General features: G+C 38.0%; 1 protein-coding gene across 1 annotated transcript in view; it reads left to right on the plus strand.

The window, feature by feature from the left end:
- The window catches only part of HIBADH (3-hydroxyisobutyrate dehydrogenase), an 86,981-nt gene that overhangs the window by 60,051 nt on the left and 3,239 nt on the right, over positions 1-23,691 (plus strand). Inside the window, exons 5-7 of the mRNA XM_039711303.1 lie at positions 10,276-10,409; positions 10,950-11,026; positions 18,118-18,274. Coding sequence (XP_039567237.1) covers positions 10,276-10,409; positions 10,950-11,026; positions 18,118-18,274 — 368 coding nt within the window. The remainder of the gene's footprint in view (positions 1-10,275; positions 10,410-10,949; positions 11,027-18,117; positions 18,275-23,691) is intronic.

A 23,691-nucleotide genomic window follows, 5' to 3' on the forward strand; every position in this document is an offset into this window, starting at 1 on the left:
CATACCTGTTGAATAATGCAGTTTAAATGCATATTTCAGTGTGATTATATTTTTCTTTTTTTAGTGATGTGCTTAACACCTTCATTATTCAGGAAAAAAATATGCCTTTTTTTTTGGTTTTAGGGGCCTATAGGAAGGTAATATGATAACTAACACCTTCATTATTCAGAAAAAAAAATATGCCTTTTTTTGGTTTTAGGGGCCTATAGGAAGGTAATATGATAAAATCATAAAGTACTGAAGTGTTTCAAGTATTTTGCCTTTGTAGAAGAGGATTGATGTCTTGTTAGAGTTTTACTAATACTGGAGAAACTGCCAATAATTTAAATATCCCTGGTTTATTTTTTCTTGAAGGTTCTTGTTTTGCTGTTATAATGAAAGTGTTTCTTAATCTGTTATGTATCTATTCCAGAGAACTGTGTAAACATAGTTGCATTTTGCTGTGGAGTAAAGGTAGAATGTGCAAGTATTTTATACTTTCCAGAGATATCCAAGTCCCAAGTAGCAAAATCTGCAAATCTGGTGACATACAGCTGACTGCTTCCTGTGATTTAAAGAGCTCAGCAACACTGGTCACACATCTGGTTTTGTTGGTCATGCATTTGCATGTATGTTGTTCAGTCAAAATGGATGAGATGAAAAGCTGTGATGACAAGGTGGATTGCTGGATCTGTTTGTGGCTTTTGGTTATTCCATGCAAACATTAAGCTTCTGGAGGCTTGATGTTCATTTTGGTATTGTCTGTGAACTGGAGTTAGAACAACTAACTGTAAGAATATAAGAATTGCTTTTCTGGGATTTTGCCTTCTTTTTTTCAAAGAGAACATCATAAATTATCCCCTTGAGTTTTTTCTTCTGTAGTCACATAACAGTCTGTTTTCTGGTTGCTGATCTTCTGCATAGAGTAGAAGCTTTTCAAGAAGGCGAGATTATGATGATACTGGAAATGCAGCTCTTCCCTCTTTCTAACACTCGACAAAAATTATTCTTGATTTTGCAGTATGTGATTGGGATAAACTTTTATTTCTAGGACTTGAAGCCTCATTGGTCAAGATTGGTCTACTGAATTCTAGTTGTGTGGTGGGTTAACAAGTGGCCCATGTAGTGGAGGAACTGCATGCATGTTCATGTTTAATTTTTGGACTTCTAAAGGACCGGAATTTCAAGCAGTAGTGCTGGGCAAGATTTGTTTTCTTTGAAGAAGGACTATTTTCTTTGTTTCTTTTGTATTCAAGATTTCACATGTATTTGATGCTGTGCTTGATCAGAACCCAGCAAGTTAATCAGACAGCTCAGTGTCAGATACTTTACATTTGGACTGTCTGAAATCGGCTTTGACATTTTGGGATCTTGTATATGTGGAATGTGTTCCTTCTGTTCATCCCTAGCTGTCCAGCCTTCTTGCTAATGTTCAGATAAAAAATTGGGTACTTGTTTTGAACGGTGCTGAGCTCTGTGCAGGTAGTTTTGCTGTCCACAACTGTAGATGCCTGCAGCTGTTGTTGTTAAGTTTTCATATTTCTGTATAGGTCTGGAGGTGAGATTTAGACCATGCATCTAAATATTAGTGACGAGTAAAGGAGTAGCTAAATCTGGTACTCCAGCAACACCAAAAGGATGTTTCTGTTGTCTATGATTCTGTGGTGGAGTATGGGTCAAAGGTGGAGAATGGGAAAGATGACTGTCATGAACTGCTGTTTCTTAATGTTTTTAATACAATATTTTGGGTAAAAATAAGCAGATAAGTTGATCAATCATTATGTATTTCCTTTCTTATTGCACTGCTGTTAACCTTTTTACTTGCTAACTTTTCAGGTGCTTTGATATTTCTCTTTGACATTACAATGACTAGAACTAAATGTAGTGCTTTTTACAAAATGCTGCAGACAGAACAATTTCATCAGGCCTTTCAGCTTGTATTTCTGTTGAAAAAGTTGAAGTATCTTTTGTGTGCATTTTGCCTTTTGCAACTTATTTTCTTTGGCTGATCCCTTGGAGGCATCAGTTGCTACTTAATACCATCTCGTAAAATTTTCCTCGTGCATCCCTCTCATATTAAACTGCCTCAACAACAGCTTCTAGTTTTTGCATGATTTATTGAGAGGGCATATTCTTTTCTGTGTTTTGGCATCATTCTGTAATACATCTAAAACAAATTGAAGTTCTTTATTCCACCATCCTTGGCCAAGTTCAAGTACAAATCCCTATACCAATCTACTCAGGCCTTCTTTTAAAAACATAAAGCACCTCATGATCATTTTGCTCATTTTGTTTAATCAGTTATTTGTCCTTCCTCTTCCACTACTTTCTACCTTCCGTTTCTGATTATGTTTACATATTTTTTTCTGTTCCCAAAAGGGATAACCTCTTCTACTATAACAAATGTAGGTACCTATTGTTTATATGCATGTATCCTTATGATTCCTGTAAATCCCTAAATATGTTTTCCTTGAGGCCTCCAAGTGTACTTGCATGTACAGCAGCGCTGCTCAGATTGGCATGTGGGACTGGAAAGTTTGGAACTGGCTTTGTCTTTAGCACCTAGCAAAATCGGGACTCAACTGTGACAGCAAGTGGAATGCTGAAGAAAAGCTCTTAGAGCAGTCTCTAAGAGCATCTGCATCTTCTCTGCCTGCATCTTCTACCTTCATATTATTCTGGAAGGCAAAATCTGTTTAATTACGCCCTCTCATGCTGGGCTGCCCAGAACAGGTAGCATATTGCTCACCTCTCTTGCATCTTTCTTTCAGTGTCTACTACTGCTAGGAAAATAGCTGCATGGAGCATTAATGCTGATGCACACAGTCTGATCCACTCGTCTTCATTCTTGCCAGTGCTTGTGGGAGAGGGGGTGGAGGAGGAGGAGGAGGGAATTATTATTCTGCTGCTGACACAGGGAGAATGAGAGTGGCTTGATGCAACAGAAGATTATGTTCCCTGAGGATAAACAAACAGAAGGAGATAAATTAGGAGAGAGGATAATCCTGTTAATATGTGCATTCCTTAATTCTGATTCAGTTTTCCAAAACATATGATTTCACAGAGGTTAGAAATTTAATTAATACCTGTAAACCATCTCTTCAAGTTTACCTTTCAGATTGTGGAGTAGTGTTTTGAGTTGGCATTTGAGATGCACAAATTTGCTTATAAACAGGAATTGTGAGTAGTAATATGAATATCACGTGAGGAAAAAATAATAATGTGCACATCACCATCCCTTCCTTAATCAAAAAAAAAAAACCACCAACAACTTTGGTTCTCTGGACTTTTTCACAATACTGTTTATTAGGAAGTCAGGGCAGCTTGTAGCTTATTCCTTGCAATCTTCTTGTTGCTTTTTCAGCAGAAGCTGGGCCATTGTGATATTTATCTGAATTCAAACAAGGCTAATTAAAAGAGCTGCTGACAGTTGTTGTGATCTGACTTTGACTGGAGCTTGATGGTCATTATGGGTAAATAATGAACTAGGTCTGCAAATGTAGCAGCTGCCAACTTGGGATAGAAGAACAGCTATTGCGTCCAATTTAAGGATCTATCGACCGCTTCCCTTTTCCCTGCAGATCTTCTTCCTAGCAGAAAACTAATGTTTTATACTGCTTTGTTTTGTGGTTTCAGCTATTTCTAATATAGCCTATAATTTCCTCTTAAATATTTAACCTAGTCCATTACTAGCTTTCAGAGTTAACAACTTTTCTATTGGGCTTTCTTTGCATTTTTATTTTGTTTTGTTTTGTGGGCGGGTTTTTTGCAGTTTGTTTTTATGTACAATGTAACTGCTTAAATAATGATGATCATGTGCATTTAATTTGCCTGTTGCTGCAGAATAAAAATCCACTAGTTTTTTTTCTCTGTACAGCCATAATCTCACAAATTTTATAATTCGATTATGCTGTAAGAGAGATGTTTCTACGTCCTTAAGCATGCTTTTGTCTGGATTAATATTTGAGTGCTTGTTGTATAAATCTTGAAATCACTGACCTGAACCTCCATTTCCATTTTGGCTCAAAAATCACTAGTTTATGAGGTATGGTGATGCAAAGCTCTATTTGTCAGAAGAGGGAAACAGCAATGACTTTCATTAAGGGGCACTTCCAAGTACGTTGTCGCTTCATCATGAGCTTTGCCTTGTCCCGTTAGCAAGTAGGAATGGTACTGTAAAGGGAAAATGGCAAATTTTAATAATAGATTAATTCAACTTTCTTCTAGAATCCCCGGCATTATAAAGGCAGTACAAACCACAGAATTTTATATACAGAAGAACTTACTGCATCTACACAGCATTTGCTCAGCTGCCATTAGAAAAGGCAGCGTGCATTATGTAAAATGTACGGAGGCGCTTGTGCATTAGTGCATAATGCAGCAGAACTAGGGATCTTGCTGGGAAGAAATGATCCCAAGCGTGCCCCTAAAAGACAAGTCTTGCTTTGAGATATAATGATGAAAAATTGCCCATTTATTTGTGTCTTTGTGTTTCAGCAAAAACGAAACTTGGGCTCGTTGACTGTCGTGCTGCCGCGAGGGTTTTGTGCACGTTTGTGTGCGTCCGCGGGCACGGGCGTTTCTGTGCCTGCTTGGAAAGGCCAGCGATACGTTAACAAGGGGTTATGTTATGCTGGTTTATGTTAAACCAGATCACCCCCTAACATGTGCAGAGCCATTCATCTGTGTCACCAAAACCCAAGAGAACATCTGACATGGACTTCGAAACAGAAACAGTGATCACTTACAAATCAAACATGGCACGCTCTAAACCGATTGTGCACGGCAATCTTTTCGAGAAAGGACAACTAATTGAACATGATAAAGTGTAAAGTTAATTAACACCCTTAAATTTGTTGATTACTTTCACGGGATTATATTGTTCGTTGAGGAGCAGCTTTCTGTCCCAGCTGTCGCCTTTTTAGCGAATGTCGCTGGTAAACAATAGAGACACCATAACAAGTCGTAAATGGTCCCTGTGACAGCAGCCCCTTGTGAGGCTGCATCTGTAGAAAATGATTAGAACAATTGCATTTTAAAGACGGCTCACATTGCAGCCCGGTCCCATCGGTCCTCTTCTTTATCTCTGCTGATGGCAGACTGGTTACAACATTTAAGTTCTTTTGAGCAAATTAAGTGATTTACTGTGTTTTAGTTATAAGGCAGCAGAATAGCTTCATAGGTCTAGCTTTGATGCTGATTTTTATAATGGGGAGAAGCACAAGCCCTTGGAGTGGCAGTGTGCTGTGGGGTTTTTTCTGAGTCTGTTCCATTTACTTGTTTCCTGCAAATAGATTGATGGCAGACATTGTCTAAGAAGCAGGTAAAAAACATTGATACCCCACTTATATTTTATAAAATAACAAGTCTTTTCATGGTTATTTTAAATTTTATAGTATAGTTTTAAATATTCTTTTATTTCCAGTAGGGATTTATAGCTGATTTTGCCTTTACATGCCTTTTAATTGGTTTTAGATTTATGTATGTAGCAAAACAATAGTAACCTTTTCAGTTAATCTTTCCTTGTGTATCTTGGTTAACTTTTCGTGAGTTGCAAAGACAAAGTATTTCGTGTGAGCTGGCAGGTACTTAAAAAAATCTGCTTAGTCCTTAAAAATACTTACACAAGGTACACAGATGCAGCCTCTCAAGCTCAGCCTATGTGAAAGAGAGCAAACATGACAAGAACCTGCTTGTTTGAGGCAGCTACAGTCACTTAAACTGCATTTTTAAAAAAAATAATCGGAATAAAAGACCAGTGTTCCCTTGCACTTCCCAAAGTGGAACAGGCAAAGCCTCAACTCCTGTGCTTGAAGGTGCAACATTGTAAAACAAGATAGAGGATTGAAACTCTAGCAATGTTCTTCTTGTTTGTTTGTTGTTTTTTTTTTAATCTTGTTTAGATCACAAAATTAGTTGTTAAAATTGCAGCTAAGTGTTGAATAGAAAAACAACAAAATAGATTATTTTTTGCTGAAGCTTCTTGATATTGCAGCCTTCATCTCTTACTTGTCCTTAAGAGACTCTGAAACAGCTCAGCTCATATCATTTCAGTCTCAACTTTGTCAGCAATGAATTTTTTTATCTGCAGGTGCAGCACAACAGTGGTTTAAATATGTTGGCACAGGGATATGCTTGGGTGCATTGTCTTTCCAGCAGTGTTGCTGTTTTCAGCGTTGCCACTGTGATGGTGCTGTAATGCATAGCCTTACAATATCGCTTCTTTTTAACTCATTTGCCCTCTGTTCTTACAGAAATGTAATAAAGCTGAAACCAAAAGCAGATACTTTCATATAACACCTTTACATTAACATCTCTTTTCTAGCAAACTGTGTTCTTAATAATAAGCAAACTGATAGAAACTAAGGGTTTTAATGATGTAGCTATAGAGCTAAGACCTTTTGGGGCTTTTTTGGAAGCTGGAAACATCAGTGGCAAATTTCAAGGCTTTTTGCAGCAACATGAAATACTGTTTAAATAAGCACAGGAAAGTGAATATGGAAGAGCAGCATGTCTGTCAAACGAGGCTGCTTGGCCTGGATGCTAAAACTTGAGGTCATCTTCAGACTGTTCCAGGGTAGCTGCAGCCAGTTCCTGTTGTCATGTGAGGGCTCCTAAGTTTCCATTCCTATTTTCGTCTAACATGTTGAACTTAAGAACTGCTCTGTAGCAGGTTCACTGAGCCATCCATTGGCAATCAAATGAGAAGCGCCTGGATTGAACTTACCCCACTAGTATCACAGCCAGATGTGACAGGATGCTTTGAAGTGCAGTTCTTTATGTACCTCTTTTGATAAAAAACTTAGTTTTGCAGCTCTTCATCCAAAACATGCCAGTACACAAGTGGGAACCCATCTCCAAGTGGATATGCCGTACTGTAGTGCTACTCTGTAACTTCTCACCATATTTTTTCCCAGAGTCATTTTCTTGCATATCCCCTCAAATAGCTAGATTTCTTATATTTTTCTGCAATCCTCTTCCTGTCAGTTTATATCTGTGGGACAAACTCTGGTGCTGTTGTGACCTACAGACTTGATCTGCTCTGTGGAATCTGCTGGTGTGACGACATCGCAGGATGCTGCATACAGCTGTGGTTATCATCCTAGAGAAACCAAGTATAAGACTGCAGCCATGGGCTCCAGCAGTCTTGCTTTGCAGCAGAGGAGGAAATCTTAACACATGCTATTCACAGATACTGTTTCTCTGAAAACTATTCCCCAAGGATGTGAAGAGATTTTTTGTATTTTAGAAAGAAGAGATAGATTTTAAACTACTTTTGACCCTCACAGTAGTGGTACATAAAACATTGTCTTAGGTGGTAAAACTTCTTTTAAAAAATCAAAATATGAAAAATAATAGTTAGCATATTTAAATGCATTAGCTGCTCTGCATCTCCACTGCTCTCTTTAGTGTTAAAAACTGATAATACTTAACTGGCTTGTGTTGTTGGTATGGAAGCTGTGATTGTGAAAGAAGGCTGTGCGTTCTTGTATAATGATTTTTTTTTTATTTCTATTTTTAGCTGAAGTTACAGTTCTTGTGCTCCTAGACTCCATGCCAAGTTTTTTTTTAATTGCCAGTCTTAAAAATTTGCTGCATTGCTCGTTTGGTTCTGATAAAATAGCAGATAGTTGGCAAGGACCCTAGATGATAAAATCTACCATGAAGTAAATAGGTTTTTGTTTTTAAAACAAGAATTTTCCAAGCCTTCTGCATTATACAACAAATTGGTCTCTTTTTTCTACTTAACTAATTTATTTTTGCTTCTTGAAATGTGTTTGAACAAGTGAGAGAGTGCAGCTGTCAGAAGATTAACCAGCTGAAAACTATTGTCAGCATTAATTTTGCTCTAATAAATGAATCTCTGAAGCTATTTAGCAGTCTGTAATCTAGATACAAGGCTATTGACCTATGATGGATAGTACTGGATTTTGTTTGTAAGCTTTGACTTAAATTGTCTACTTAATTTGCTGCAGGTCAGATCACAGGATTAGTGGTAAAGGCCATTATGTGGTTTGAATAAAAATAGCTAAAGGAATGGAATGAAAATCATTGTGTTTATTAATGTAGCAATCTTTGCGGTCATGTACATAGTGAACTAGTAGCCAAAAAGACAACAATGACCTGTTTGTGCCAGCTAGTTTGGGCTTTGCTCTTTGCCCAGTTCCTGTGAGTTGCCTGGAGAGGAGTTGTTCAAGTGAGATCAAGGATTGGCTGAAAATCCTTGGGTGTCTCTCAACCTGGGCAGGAAGATCCCCACTGCTGTACATATTTCAGTACCTCAGCAGTGTTCTGTATACAGACCGATTGTTTTGTTAAAGCTGTGGGTCTGAGTTCTTCTGCATGCTCCAGTTCTGGACTTAATAGCACAGTAAAGACACAGATTTACTGGAGTGAGTCCAGCTAAGGGCCATGAAGATGGCAAAGGGTCTGGAGCATCTTTCATATGAAGAGAGACTGAGAGAGCTGAGACTGTTTAGCATGAAGGGAAGGTGCCGGGGGGATCTTAATAATATGTATAAATACTTGATGGGAGAGACTTAAGTAAGGGAGCTACACTCTGCTCAGTAGTGCCCAGTGACAGAACAGGAGGCACAAATCAAAAGTAGAGAAATTCCACCTGAAGCACAAGAAAACACCTTTTTTTACTGTGAGGGCAGGCAAAGAGTGGAAGTTACCTAGGGAGGCTGTGGAGTCTCCATCCTTGGAGATGATTGAAGGCTGACTGGACACGGTCCGGGGCATCATGCCTCAGCTGGCCCTCCCTGAGCAGGGGGGTTGAATGGTCTTGAGAGGTCACTTCCAACCCCAGAAATCCCGTGATTCTAGGTTCTAATATAGGCTGAGCAGGTCATCACTGGGAGCATCTTTACTGTTGCCTAGTTTTGCATAACTGGTGGGTATTTACTCTTTTTGGGACTGATCTGTCAAATTTGTTTGAAGTTCTTCAGTGACTTAAAAGGTAGTAGATGTTAAAAGTCAGGATGGGAAAAATAAACACTTGCCAGATACAGAAAGGGGCATTTGTAGACATAGCCACACAGAGCAGTTGCACACAGTGAGAGCATCAATTGAAATTTTTATTGAAAAGCAAAAAAAAAAATTCAACAGATTCTTCAGAGTGAAAAGCTGCAGTGCAACTATCCTTGATGTTGTGAACAAAGTCCAAACCTGTCCACTTCCTTAGCTATGGAACAGCACTTCAGAGCAATGTACCTAATTGAGCATGTTTAATTTGAAAGTCAGTTGTTATCTGCAGCTGTACACCCTAACCAGCCAATGTTTGATGCATAGCACAGAAAATTTATTGTGGCTATGCTTCTTGCCAGAGTGAAAATTAGTGAGGAAGCTGATCTGTTCATCAGTTTAGGTCGAATTTTCCTAGCAGTTATACCCATTAAATACCAGGGATGAGGAAGTTAGGGATATAAGAGTAATTCATATTAGAATTAGGCTTCTTTTAAGGAATAGAGTATTTCATGGAGTGGAGGTAATAAATATCACATGAAAAATTTGCCGATGTTGTGCTTGGGAACTGTATATTCAAAGAACTGTGGTGTGTTTACTGAACTGTACTAAAGACAGGACAGACTACAGAAATAAAACTGTGAATAGTGTGTTGGTGTGTGTATATGTATGAAAAATTTTTACATCGTCTTTACGTAATAACTGCGTCATTGTAAATACATTAAGTTTACATGGGAACTAACTTAAAGCTTCTCGGATTAAGGAGACTTTTGCTTCAGATTAAGAACATCATAAACTGCAGAAATTCAGAAGACTTGGTTTTATATGCTTGTGTCTTTTAGCTGTTCAATCATGTGAAAATCAGGAAACATTGATAAAATTAGCCTAGGTTTGGAAAGGCTGATAAAAGCAGAGTTATCTTTGAGCAGAGGTTTGTTAATGGTTGTGTGTGAGGAGTAGTTTGACAAAAGAGAAATTTTATTTAGTAATTCAGACACCGTAAATTTTGTGGAGCGCGAAGTTGCAAGAAAATTTAATTGTTTCTTTGTATAAACTATAAAAAGTGACTGCCAATTTTATGCAAGTCTTAGGACTTTTCTGCTAGTGTGCCTGGAAGATAAGGTGGTTTTATCTCCATCAGATGTTTCAGAATTTAGGTTGCTGATCCTTTGAGTACTAGGAATGCAGGGTTACTTTACATAGAATTTGAGAGGTTCATTGTAAGTGAAGTATTAATTTTGCATCATCAGACCCTTACTGGTAAGAGAAACTGCCTAAGTTTTGAGGCTTTTTAATAGTATTATTAAATCCAATGTTATCTTGATTCAGGTGTTGGAGCTGCTCGAGCTGGAAACCTTACTTTCATGGTTGGTGGAGTGGAACAAGAATTTAATGCTGCCAAAGAGTTGCTGACATGCATGGGTTCTAATGTGGTTTACTGTGGAGAGGTTGGAACCGGACAGGTAATGCTTTCTGAAGGGCTAATAGCTATCTCAGTCTTTCCTTTTTCTGCCTTTTTATTTAATGGTGCCTACTCTTTTACTCAAGAGCTAAATGCTTGATAATATATCTTCATTCTTGTTTGTCTCTAACCTTGTGTTTATAAATAACATCGTGGCGCTTTTGTCCAGTATGTTGTGTAACTTCTTATGAGAATCTGACTGGTATTTCCCCACTCTGGCTTGTTGAGATTATACTTCTTAGGGGAGAGACATTTTGATTTTGTTTCATCTGAATTTAGATTTACTGGATGTTCTGAAGAACAAAGAGTTCCCACATGTCATGTATGCTTACTGAGCAGCACTAAGAAAGAAAGGTATTTTTTTAATCTGTGAAGGAGCCATAGAGCAACTTTCATTAACTTTGTGCTATCCCAGATCTATGTTTACTCTAGAAGAAAGCTGCCAGAACATACTTGATCAAATTGTCCTGGGCCTAGTGGATTCCTGTAGGTTAGTTCTATAAAAATGCATAAACTAATTGATGGTTTCACGTGTTTTCAGGCTGCAAAGATCTGCAACAACATGCTCTTGGCCATCAGTATGATTGGAACTGCTGAGGCTATGAATCTTGGAATCAGGTTGGTTTGATTTTTGTGGTGGATTGAACACCACAAAAACATTTTTTCCATTACAGTTTTTATGTATTATGGTTGACTTTTGCTGAGACGATGATTAAAAGAAATAGGTAAACTTCTTGCCAAAAGTTGTCTTACAGAGCCATGAACAGCAGGCTGAAGGGATTATTTAACTAGGAGGAGGTGTTTTCAGCATGGGAATATTCTCTTGTATTGGCTGCATAGGTTGTTACATTCTACATCTGAAGTTAAGAGTTTATTTGTTCTGCTGTAGTGTAGTGTACAATAGTGTTTGTCTTGCATTATAAACAGAGCTAATATAGAGGTAAGTTTTTGTTTGTATTCTAAGCTAATGTACAGTCTATTCAGAATATTTTACTCACATATGGCTCTCATTGGCTTTGTTTATTTCTTAAATTGTTCCAAGGTCTATTGTAAAGTGAAATTTCTTCTACAGTGTGTATATCAAATTAAGATGAAAGTATAAAACGGGACATCTACCTTTCTTTGACTTTATGAGAGCACTTTGTCCTAATTGCCAAAACTCCTAGTTTGTCAAAAAGCTGTAGTATACTCTACTACACTCTTGCCAATACTATTTCTTTTCTAGGATGTGCTACATCTAACTTTCCAGTGACATCATATATTTTCTAGTGCTACATCTAGATATTTCTAGATGTGCTACATCTAACTTTCCAGTGACATCATATTTGAGCAAAATTATTTTTATTTTCTAATTATGATGTATTTATTTTGCTGTGGTCTTTGTCATTTTATTTTCCAATTGAGTGCATGCAAGTACATGTTCAGGATCAAGGTGATGTGTTTATTTTGCTGTGGTCTTTGTCATTTTGTTTTATTTTCCAATTGAGTGCATGCAAGTACACGTTCAGGATCAAGGTATTTGAACCCTTGATAAATTCTTGTAGCCAGATCAAAATAATTTGCAAATTTATAGACAGAGAAGTCCTGTGTTTGAAGACATTATCTTGCAATTGTGTATCTTTCAGGAGATTTTCATGAATTATTTATCTGCACAGTTGCATCCTTAAAATTTGCTAGCTAAAACTACAGATACTGTAGGTACTTATCAACTGGACTCAACTGTGTTCATGTGGATTTGGTACACTATAAAAACAGCAAGAGGGCATCAAATGCTTACATAAATTTAAAAAAACACCTGCATGTGCGCACATACACAAGACAATGTAATGGATTCACATTTCCTCTTAATTACCATATCAAGATGCAGTTGTTTTATTGAATTGCCCTTGTCTCAGATGTTAGACTGTCTTGACCTATTAAGTTGTCATGTTGTAATTGAGATAAAAGAGGAATTTGCTTTGCATCAGTGCTAATTGGTTTATCAATATCCTGTACCATTTACATTTTAAAATTGAGAGTCTGTAATATACTGAAGCATGTCTGCATCACGCCATAATAAAACCAGTAGTATTGTTTACAACTTTTTAAATCTAGTGTTATCCAGAAAGCTTGCATTGTATTCTGCTTTAAGTAATGATTCACTAAGGCACGTGCAACTAATTTTTTGTTACAGTTTTATCTACATTTGTAGGAATTACTAAAATAAAATCAATTGGAAGAGAGGTATTCTGGGGTGTGTAAGCCCTGTGAAGAGCAAGTTGATGTCTGCAGTCACTGTAGCTTGAAGGTGTTTAGAATTTTTTCCTTCTCCGGTTTAAATTTTGGCTGAATCTCTATTCATCATTTGTGAGCAAAGATCCACTGTGAAAGTAACAATATATAAGCCTCCCTACCCTACAATTAAGGTTATCAAGAGGGAACTATATTTCTTGTAGACAAAACCTGCTGATTTTAAACCAAAGTATAGAAATAGCAGAATCTCATTTAGTCAAAAACTGAATTAAGACAGAGATGGTTATTTAAAGCCTTAAGAAGTAATTTAGAATCCTTGCAATGATTTTAATTTAGTGTGATTTAGGTCTTGAGAAGATGACTTCTGCTTATAACTAGAATAAGTGCTTTCCACTTGGAGTGTGGAAAAATTTCTAATATAGAAATTTACATTGTCATTCTAATTATTAGAAGTTTTCCTATATTAATAATTTTGGGAAGTTTTTCCTACTCTAAAGCTCAAAGGATAGTGTGGCTGCCTGCTCTGAAGAGAGTAGGAACCTGAACTTGATTTATTAGTTTGATGCGTATCAGGTGAAGAAAGTCAAACTTTGACTTCATAATGGAAAAGGATACTGAAAATCTAAAAATTTAGAATAGGAATTTTGGAACTTAGATGTGTTCTTAACTTTCCTATAGAATATGAAATGTCTTTATGTCACACATTGTATATATCTGCTGCATCATTTAAATTGAGTTCTAGGGACTTTGAATAATTAATTATTCAAAATACTGCTGTCAGAACTAGATGTAGCTACAAGATCATATTACAACGCCTTCCATAAACCAATATATACTCTAAACTTAAGTCTTCAAAACAGTGTGATATTAATTCTGTTAATAAGCCACTTCTTCTCTAATGTTTTCGTAAACCATACAGTCTAAATTTTCATTTTACGTAGTAGTTAGAATGACTATTCTAGTAATTTCATATTTTTAAATTATTGTTTTATTTATTTTATATTTGAAATTATAGAATTTTTCCAAACTTCAACATAAGTAGCAAATATAATATGGTGAAGAGGAAAGAAAACTAACATTAATGAACAAGAGTTCTACAAGAAACTCCCAGAAAAATAGCCCATATTGCTATGTAATTTTGCATTTATATTTCACTTGCTTTACTCGAACATCATCTTTATTTACTAATGAAGATGTCCGTTTTCTCTGGAAGTTATTTGGATTAAATTGCATAAATACTTTTTAAAAATATTCCCATCCATAGTTCTGGATGAAATGAATGAAATGCTTGTTATGTTCAGTTTTTCCATTACTTTCCTGATGATTTATGACTGTTACTGGTAAAAGTTAAAAGGTGTGGCAGATGTTGCGGAAATGAATTCACATTGTCATTTATATTTTCTTTTCTTTCTAGCATGTTAGTGCAACTTGTCAGTTGAAAAATCTTGAGCACATTTTGCTGTACAGTTTTACAAGTACTGTGCATATTGCAAAATACTGACTTACTGTGTCAAACTGACACAGACTAGATGTAAATTGCACAAATATGAAGTACAAACATGAAGTGATACTGTCCACAGTCAGAAAATATTTTTCATTTTGCTGATCATCTCAGTGTCAGTAACTTTGTTGTGCTGAGCCCTGAGCTCCACTAAAACAATTTCTATTACTAGCAAAATAAAGCTCAGAAATGAAATATTGCTGATACCTGGTTTGTGTTTGGGTCAGATGGAAGTTGCTGCCTGACAGACAGTTTGCGTTCCCTTCAGAAACTGCCTGCAAAGACTCAAGGAAGGGCTTATGTGGTGACACAAGACAGCTCAAGGTTCCCTAATGTGGTTGGGATATAAGGGACCAGGAGAGCAGTAAGGGCTCTATGGCAATAACCTCACTGCAAAATCCATTCTTCCAATAACAGAGAAAATCATCTCTATGAGGAGAGACTGCAGTGTCACCCAAATTTATACCAAAAGCTGCAAATACAGCTCCTTCCTAAGCAATTTTACTCCATTGATTTGTCTCACCTGGGTTTTTTTTCAGATAAACAAAGTGACAAGACAGTAAAAGAATTTTTCTTCTCATGCTAAGTTTAAATGTAGTCTCAGTCTCTAGATCTGGTTTCTGTGAGCACCCCTGAGCAATGGATGTAAGACATGAGCAGAAATGAGACCTTGCAGAGTAGAGAGGAGCATATCCAACAGGCTGAGGAATACTTAATCCTGGACACATCCCCACTGCAAAGGTTAGAAAGAGTACCTTGAAAAAGAACTCCAGGCTGTGGTTCCTGCTGTCTTTGGCGTGGGACTATAGCTAAGTCTCATGAAGGTTAGTAATGATGCTGGCGAGCACTTACCTTGTTTAAAACACCAATGGCAAAGTAATTTTTAACTGTGTTAGACGGGCTATAAGGTTCTGCTTCAATTTTTGCACCTTTATTCAGTGTTTACCCAAAGCACCTTGAGATGGGAAACTCTCAAGAGTTCAGCTAGTTCAGTTGTTACACCTTAGAATGAGACCAGGATGTATCTTCTTGTGAGACACTATTTTAATTTCTGTATCTGTTCCAGACAGAGCTTTTGGAGGAGTGTGTGAAAAATTCAGGCTGAAGCTTTATTAGAGCTCAGCAAAACTTGAGTTTTGAGCTGTGGTGTGAAGGGATCCTATTTTGAACTTTTTTTTTTTTTTTTTTTTAGTATGTGCATCTATTGCTTAGTTTCTGCTGTTCACTTCATTAGGAATGTTATTGAAGAAGCATTGATTTGAGGGAGAAATTGTTTTTGTTCTATTATAAATACAGTTAATACATGAGCTTCTTTTCTGCTTATAAGGGAGAAGAGCATTTTGGTAATTGTAAATTCACACACACATGCACAAGCTCTTGCCATGTCCAATGGCAAGTTGTTATGGGGACTGGCAGACTGTCATCATTTTGATAGCTTGAGCAGTATATCTCCTGAACAGCAATGGAGCTCTTATGCAGAGAGTATCGTATGTTCCCAGCCAATTTACAGGGAAACAGCAATAACATTTTATCATGGTTGAGAGCCCAGTAGCTGCTTCCTATTAAACTTGCCCTTTCAGATACCTGTCTTGGATTAATTTGTTGATTTCAAATGGAAACTCAGTCTTCTCCACTGAAGCATGACTTTCTAGGATAGACTCTTGCTGAATGACAATTACTGTATATTCTGGCTGGTTTCAGACCATTACAAGCTTTGGGTGCAGTGGAAGACAGAGGACTTCTTCAGTAACTGATTTTAATATATGTCTAATTTTAACTGTCTGTTATGTATGCACCAGTGGATGAATCTTCAGAAAGATGAAATGCAAAGCACTTCTAACTTGCTCTTATTAATGATACACTTGCTGCAAAGGAGGAAAAAAAAATAGGTTCAGGTCTCCTGAAGAGAAGCTGCATGGTGTTTAAGAGCTATGAATTTTGAAGAAGCAGGGATACAAACTGACACTATCTTCCTTTTTCTTTTCCCAGAGCAAAAATATGTCAGATCTAGCGCAAGACAGTATTTTACATATCTGTATAATACATGCATATCTTTTAAAGTACACTTTCACAGAGAGGTAGTTGGAACTCTGTAAAAAGAGCATTCTTTGGGAGGGTTATGTGTTTTGAAATAATAAGCCCTCTGTCTTGCAGTATACTCAGCTGTAATTGCAGGCCTCTCCATGCAGTTGGATATGGCACAAGCAGGCACTACATTGGTAAAAATACTGATCTGGATGTAACAATGATAAGGAAACAGACGAGTCAAGAGATTTGTTTGAGGGGGGAAAAAACAACCTCTGTGTATTTAACAGCTCAGGCTTTGAATGCTCCCAGTGTGGGTTTCTTTGATTACAACAATTAAAACCATTATTTGGAGTGGCTCTTGATGAAGACTTTTGTGGTGAGGACTTTGATGCACTGTGCACAATAAAATACTGCGAAAACATACTGGTGCTGGAAAATACAGTTTTTATTTTTAAATAAATGATCATTATAAGCATTCAGTTGAATCAGAGGGTTTGAAAAAAATGGGGAAGAGCATAAAGCTGGATCCCATTTAGTCCAGCAGAGACTTTCCATTGAATTCCAGGGGCTGCTGCAGCAAATCATAAATAAGAGTGCCCAGCAGTTCTGTAAAAAGCTATCTGAAATACAGAAAATTATCTTGCTTAGTATTAGGAAGGCAGACTTGCAGTACACAGTGCCACTATAGGAGTAGGAGCCATGCTGTAGGGTTGACTAAAACGTAGTTTTTCAAATTCAGAATGCCTACATTAATAGATAGACATGCATTTTAGCAACTGTTCCACTGGTAATGAGCTTTTCTCATCTACAAAATAAAACTTTGAGTGCTACAGTGCCTGGAAGCCCTGTTAGGCTATGGGGATCTGCAAAAGTCTGTGATGTGAGAACTAACATAAAAAACATTGAACTCTATTTAAATAAGCTTTGTATAAGGTTGTGATATATCCATTTTAAAATGTCCTTTTCTTATCTTGAATTGTTACTGGAGATAGTTCCCTTGCCTTCTCTTTTGTCCTGTGTGTAGCTGAACATTTGTACACTGCCAGATAAACTGCTGCTGCTTGTCCTTGATATTAATGCAATTGATGTAAAATTACACTGCAACTTATTGTCCGCATAAATGTGAATTCATAAGAGGGTTAATTTTGTATAATATTGAAGAATTTTCAGGGTCTGCACTGAGCAGCAGTTTATGCCATCATCTCCATGGTAGAACAAATGACGTTTCTACTTGGACAAGCTTTGTTTTATTGGGATCAGTAACCTTATCAGCAGCTGACCCAGAACTATAATATATGTTTGCGAATAGATAATATATGTCACAGTGAAATGCAGACTTGCCTCATAAGCAGGAGCATATAATGAAGATTTAATAATAGCAAAAACAAGAATGCACAGCTGTATATGATGGTAAAGTTTTTTTTTATAAGTGCAGCATTTTTATTCACATTATTAGAGCAGAATCAATTGTGTTATCTTGTTTATTTCAGAAATGCACTAGTGTTCACATATAAACACATTGCACAGCCATTTCCATGTTGCCACACTTGCTTGTGAATTTTTTGCTTCGTTCAGAGAATATTTTTATATGAAGAACAAGTATGTGACCTAGTAGGTGGCAGAACAGAGAATGCCTTTCAGTAATTGAAATACAAGGTAACTATTGTTCTCAAAGGACCTTTAATTTGCTTGCACTTTCAAAATGGCTAGGTGAAGAGTATTTGCTTAGTGCAAAAGGAAAAAAGCTTTGAAAACATACTGCTTAAATGGCGGATTGATGCTCTTTAATTTAAGATACAGCATCCCTGCCCCCAATATCAATAGTCTGTCATTTTTCATTACTTATAATAAAGGGAGAGGAATGATGGTTGGGTCCTAAGATATAAAACAAGTCACCCATGTCTTGTGCGTTTTGACATTAACACTTCTCTTCTTTGACCTTTGACAGATTAGGCCTTGACCCAAAGCTGCTGGCCAAAATCCTAAATATGAGCTCAGGTCGCTGTTGGTCAAGCGATACGTACAACCCTGTTCCTGGAGTGATGGAAGGAGTACCCTCAGCTAACAATTATCAAGGTGGCTTCGGAACAACACTCATGGCTAAGGTACACAGCACTTGCATGTCAAGTATGTGCACTTGCTTCTCTCTGGGCTTCCAGCAGGCGGTCTTCTCAGTGAAAATCTGTGATTACAGGATAATATATAGGCATGGATAGAGGGGATCTGAGCTCTTCCTGTAGCTCTGAATTAATGAGTTGTTTACTAAGGGCTTTTCCTTAGTCTCCAGCTTTTTTCTAGCCACTATTACTGCTGAGCCACTCAGTGAGATTATATGCATGATCTTTTTGAGTTCTGCCTTAATATATCCAAATGGGCACGTGGGTATAGTGAGCATTCAGCAAGCCATTTAGCCTTTTGCATGACTGCTCTAGAATTTAGGAGCCTAAGTTCAAGAGAGAATTCAGGGAAATCCCAAGTTACTTAATTAGATGCTGATAGCGGCATTAGCATCTCAGATTTTGGTCCCACTCTATTCCAGATACCTTTAACTGTGCTCCTGGGCATACTCACTAGCAAACCCTTCCTTTCAGAGCCAATTGCTTGTGTGCATGTCTTTCTGCCTAAGGCCATCTGGAATGCAGAAAGCAACCCATACCACCACAGGCTGATCTCCTGCAGGTTTCTGCACCATTCTCCACAAAGTGGGAGATCTGGGGTTTAGGTCCTTCTCAGCAGTAGGAAATTGAAAACCTACTGTTATTCCATCCCAGAAGAATGCACTTATTGCCATGCCCTTGGCTTTTCCAGGAAAAGTGCTGTCCTGAGTCACTCTGTGGTCAGGAAAGCAAAGCTTTTAGAGGCCAAAGGAAAGTAGGCAAGGAGGTCAGAGGACACACAGTTGGAGGAAAGAGATACAGAACTGTGACTCTTGAACTACTTCTGCACTGAGCACAATGATTGCCTAAGGTAAATTATAAAATCAGCACTGGAAGTGATGTCTTATCTTAAGTGCAGGAAATAATTTCACACTGAATATCCATTTCATGGAGATAGTGTCCTGAGGGAGGTATTTGAGTTCATACAGGATAGGTTTTATGCATACCAGTTTATTGAGTGCTCCCAACTGGTTAGGCATTCTGTCCATTTTCAGGTCTTTCATGTGACTGGAAATGTAGCACTTAAAACTAAAACAGCATTGTCAAAGCTGGTGAATTCAGATATTACCATGTAAATCTCCAAAATGCTGGAGCTACTGTATATAATACCTGCTTATTGATACTGTTCATGTCATTTTGCAGTTGATTTAGGACAATTGGTGCATTTGCACACTCAATTAAATTTGCCAACTTCTCCTCAGAGCGGGTCCAGAGTGTTTTGCATTTGGTAGCACCAAAAAACTTTGCTAGTGCTGCATGGCTCACAACCCCTCAATGGCTGCTGCATTTTATGTTTATGGACCAATGACCAGGAACTTTCATTTCTTTGAGGAATAAATATTAAAATATTGTGTTAAAATATTGAGAAATAGCAGTTTTTGTATTGTGTTCATGTCATTGAACATCAGGGACAATAAAGTGTTGTTTAAATTACAGATTTAGAAAAAGCATTCAGTTATTGCTTAGAGTTTGCCAGGCAATTAGAAATAAGCAACCTGATCTTGGCCCTGCCTCAAACCTTGTTGCCATGTTATGTGTTGTTTTCAGAATCTGTTCTGCCTGTTGTACCATGTTCTATGCTGCAATCTCTATTCTCGTGATTGACAGCTCTCAATCTTGTCCAGAATAGCCTCATTGTATAAATGCAATAGGGGCACACATTTTCTTTACTCCCTTTTAAGTTTCTTTCTAAAGGATTGGTTTTTTTTCCTTTGGTCTTCATCTCCCGTGGAAGAATGCCCTGAAAGATCTTTCTTTAATTGAAGGAATAGCGTCCTGGTTTGTGTCTGTTGAAACTGCCAGCTTTTGGTTATAAAGCATCAATGATAACCAAGAGAGAGCTCCTCAGAGAGATTTGTAATTGCTGTTCACTCTTCTGACTTGCCTCTCCTGACAGTCCTGAAGACTGCGTTCTTCAGGCTAGAATCCTCAGTAAGAAGGAAAGGCATTAAGTTCCTCTCATGCCTCTTGAACTATGCTCTGTTTTTCTGTAGAAGGAATATTTCTTGAATAAGTAGCCAAGACAGCCAATCATGTTCAGGGTATTCTGTGGTGCAGTGGTGACCCCTTCTAAGACACTGCCTTTTAGTTGGTGGAAAGACTTTTGCTGCTATCCATTTCATCCTAATGTGTGACATACTATGCAGTTTGTAAATTGTTTGAGATGGGGACTTTTTTTAAGGGAAATGCAGAGCACAGTTTTGCCACTTAAGAAATAAAAAGGAATGTATTCAAAGGAGAAAGAGGTAGGTAATAGCCTGAGGTATAATATCTAGGTAAATATCTAGGAGTGCCTCAGTTGCAGTCACTAAACACAGTTACTAAACTTCAAGCTCCTGCTCACATATCCGATGGTAGAAGTCAAAGGCTTTCTTAAAAATATTTTGTCATCAAAATCTCTCAAACAAAGCCAGAGGATCTTTATTTTAAGTGTTTGGGTCAAAAAAGTTTGCCAGACACTTCTGAGAAGCTCTTTGGTCTTGAAATTTGTTACTGAAACATACAATTTAGTCAACTTACTGTGAAACTTGCTCTAAAAATTTTGTATTTAAAAAAGTCTAGTTTAGTTTACCACACCAGGTTTGTGTCCAAGGCATTGGAAGGCCAGAAGTTCCATCTTTCATTGACAGCACGGTTGCTAATTAAATGTCAACTTTGGATCCTGAGAAGAGCTAGATTCATATCATACTCCTCTTGAGTCATGTCAAGACAGCCTTTGAGCCTTATTCCAAATGGCAGTTTCATTTATATCAACTGCAAAATAAATGTAAGGAACCAGGTAATTTTAAAGTGAAAGCAAATTGTGAAAAATAATCTGTTTCCCTATTCTAAGATGAGGAAAAGTGTTAGAATATTCAGTGCACTGAGACATCTGGAAGATGTTGCCAGTTCCAAAAACTGTGAGAGAAGCCATAAAATATGCGCCCATTTTTACTTTTCCAAATAAGTCAGCAAAGAGAAATTTCTTTCCAAGCTCTTTTGTACTATTTCACTTGAGGGATCTCTAACCTCAAGTGAAAAGGTGCAAATTACTTCATAATCTGAAGTTAAAGATAACGTTTACTTACATTTTCTTGTGTTTTTTTCCTTCAAAGCTCTAATTTATAGAATGGAGCTTTAAAAAAAGCAAAACAACCTTCCTGCACTTAAGTCAGGAGTCCTTGTCCATTTGACTATTGTAGTGTTGTTGAATGTTTCAGCCATCTTGGAGGTACACTTTCTGTACTGAAGTGTAGAGAGCTACTTTAATGCCTTGGTTTAGGAATGCAATTCCCCAGTTTAGTATGCCACAAAAAAAAACCCTGTGAGCTGTTGCCCTCCCCTTCCAGTCAGAGACATAAGACACAAAGATCATGGGTTGAGATAAGAACAATTTATGGGAAGCAGCCATGATATAAGAACACAAACAGTAACAGCAACATACTACTAATAAAAGAGAGGATTATTTAAATGTAAAATGTTTACCAAGCCCAGGACAATGAAAAGCAGTGGTGGACAGACCCACCCACTGTGCTTTTCCTCAATCAGAAAGGAGCATCCTTTCTTCCAGGAAGCCAGAGAAAGTTCCTTTCCCCACCCCAGCAATGACATAGGATGGTACCAAACAACACTGAGGTCTTGGCCATGCTCATGTGGTGCAAGGCTCCACCCACTCACAGCTACTGAAAAAAATTAACCTTCTCCCTTGCCAAAACTAGGACATTTATGAAATTATATATTTGTGCAAACAGTCCATTCAAAATTTTCAGGAATTGTTTCTGTGAATGTCCTTTCAGAGATAAATAGATCAAAGGCACCACTACCAATATGAAATACTTTCACTAGTTTGGAATTAGATGACTTTGCCATTCTAATATTCCATTACATGAGTTAAGCTTTCTTGAATAAAATTAATAATATGGGTACAGATTTCACAAAGAGGGCTCATATATGTCATTAAATATCTTACTGTATGCAGGTTAAAGAAAGTGTTCCTAGATTTGTCAGCTCATCAGTCTTTCAACAGAGAAGAAATTATCTGCCCTGATGTAGATGAAAACTATTTTGGATTCTGTGACATCTGATATGTATGTTTTTCCTATTTTCCCAGAGCTTGAAGTCATTCCAGGGTAATAGGAAAAGTAACTATAATTCTGATTTGTATCAGAATGACCTTTATAGAGCCGATTTACAGATCGAAGTGACATTTAGAGAATAGAGTAAGATCTTGAATTTCCTTGTGCTAATTCAAATCCAGACACACAGAAAGTAAAGACCTGTCTTGTAAGTCATCCCTGAGAAGTCAAAGGTGCTCTCAGCAGTACTACAGTCTTTCAGTTCTTCTGTATCAGGGATGGGAGCCATCTGTCAGAGTAAGGGAAGAGCGTCTTTGCTTACAGGCTTGCAGAGCTGTGGTGAAGAAGGCTTTAAGCTGAAGTTACTAGTGGAGGGGGAACCTGCATTCATTCCACTCCTACCACTTTGATGCCAGTGACAGCAATAACTGTCCAGAGCCTGGAGTTGGATTGCAGGTGCAGCAGGAGAGCACCTGAAGAGCAGCACACAAGAATTACAGCCAGTAAATTGGCTTCATCAGGGCCCAGTTTAAATGACGCTATGCAAATGCCGTGTCTGCATGCCTGCAGGGCTGTGATCTTACTGGCATCACAGAGACATTGTGGTGACTTCTCTTACTGGGGTGTTGGAGGGGAAGGATTCAGGCTCTATGTCAGTGACCAGCTGGAGTGCATCACTTGGAGGAGGAGCTGACTGAGAGTTTACAGGCCAGGATTAAGAGGAGAGTAGGGACAGGTGACATTACAGTTGGGGACCTTCTGCAGCCCATCGGATCTGAAGACTGAGCAGATGAGACAAATATAGACAAATAGGATCTATCTCACATCCACAAGCCTCAGTCGTCATGGGGGACTTCAATCGCACTGGTATCTGCTGGAGGGGCAGCACAGCAAAGCAAAAGCAATCTAGGAAGTTCTTGGAATGTGTTGGTAAGAACCTCCTTCTCCAAAGACAGAGGAGCCAACAAGGAGAGGTTGTTGTGTTGGACCTTGTTCACATCAGTAAGGAGGGGCTGGTGGGAAATGCGAATCTCAAGAGCAGCCTTGGCTGCAGTGATCATGAAGCAGTGTAGTTTGAGGTCCTTAGGGCAGCAAGGAGGGTGCACAGCTGTCTCACTCCCCTGGACTTCAGGAGAGCCAGCTTCGGCCTCTGCAGGAATCTGCTCGGCAAAGTAACATGATAAGGTGCCGGAGGGAAGAGGGGCACAAGAGAGCAGGTTAATATTCAGGGATCACCTTCTCCAGGCTCAGGAGGAATGAATGAGGAATGAACAAGGAGGAAATCGGGCAAAACTGTCAGGAGGTCTGTGC

The sequence above is a fragment of the Passer montanus genome, unplaced genomic scaffold (genome assembly GCF_014805655.1).
Source record: "Passer montanus isolate IOZ18808 unplaced genomic scaffold, ASM1480565v1 scaffold10, whole genome shotgun sequence".
NCBI classification, from domain to species: domain Eukaryota; kingdom Metazoa; phylum Chordata; class Aves; order Passeriformes; family Passeridae; genus Passer; species Passer montanus.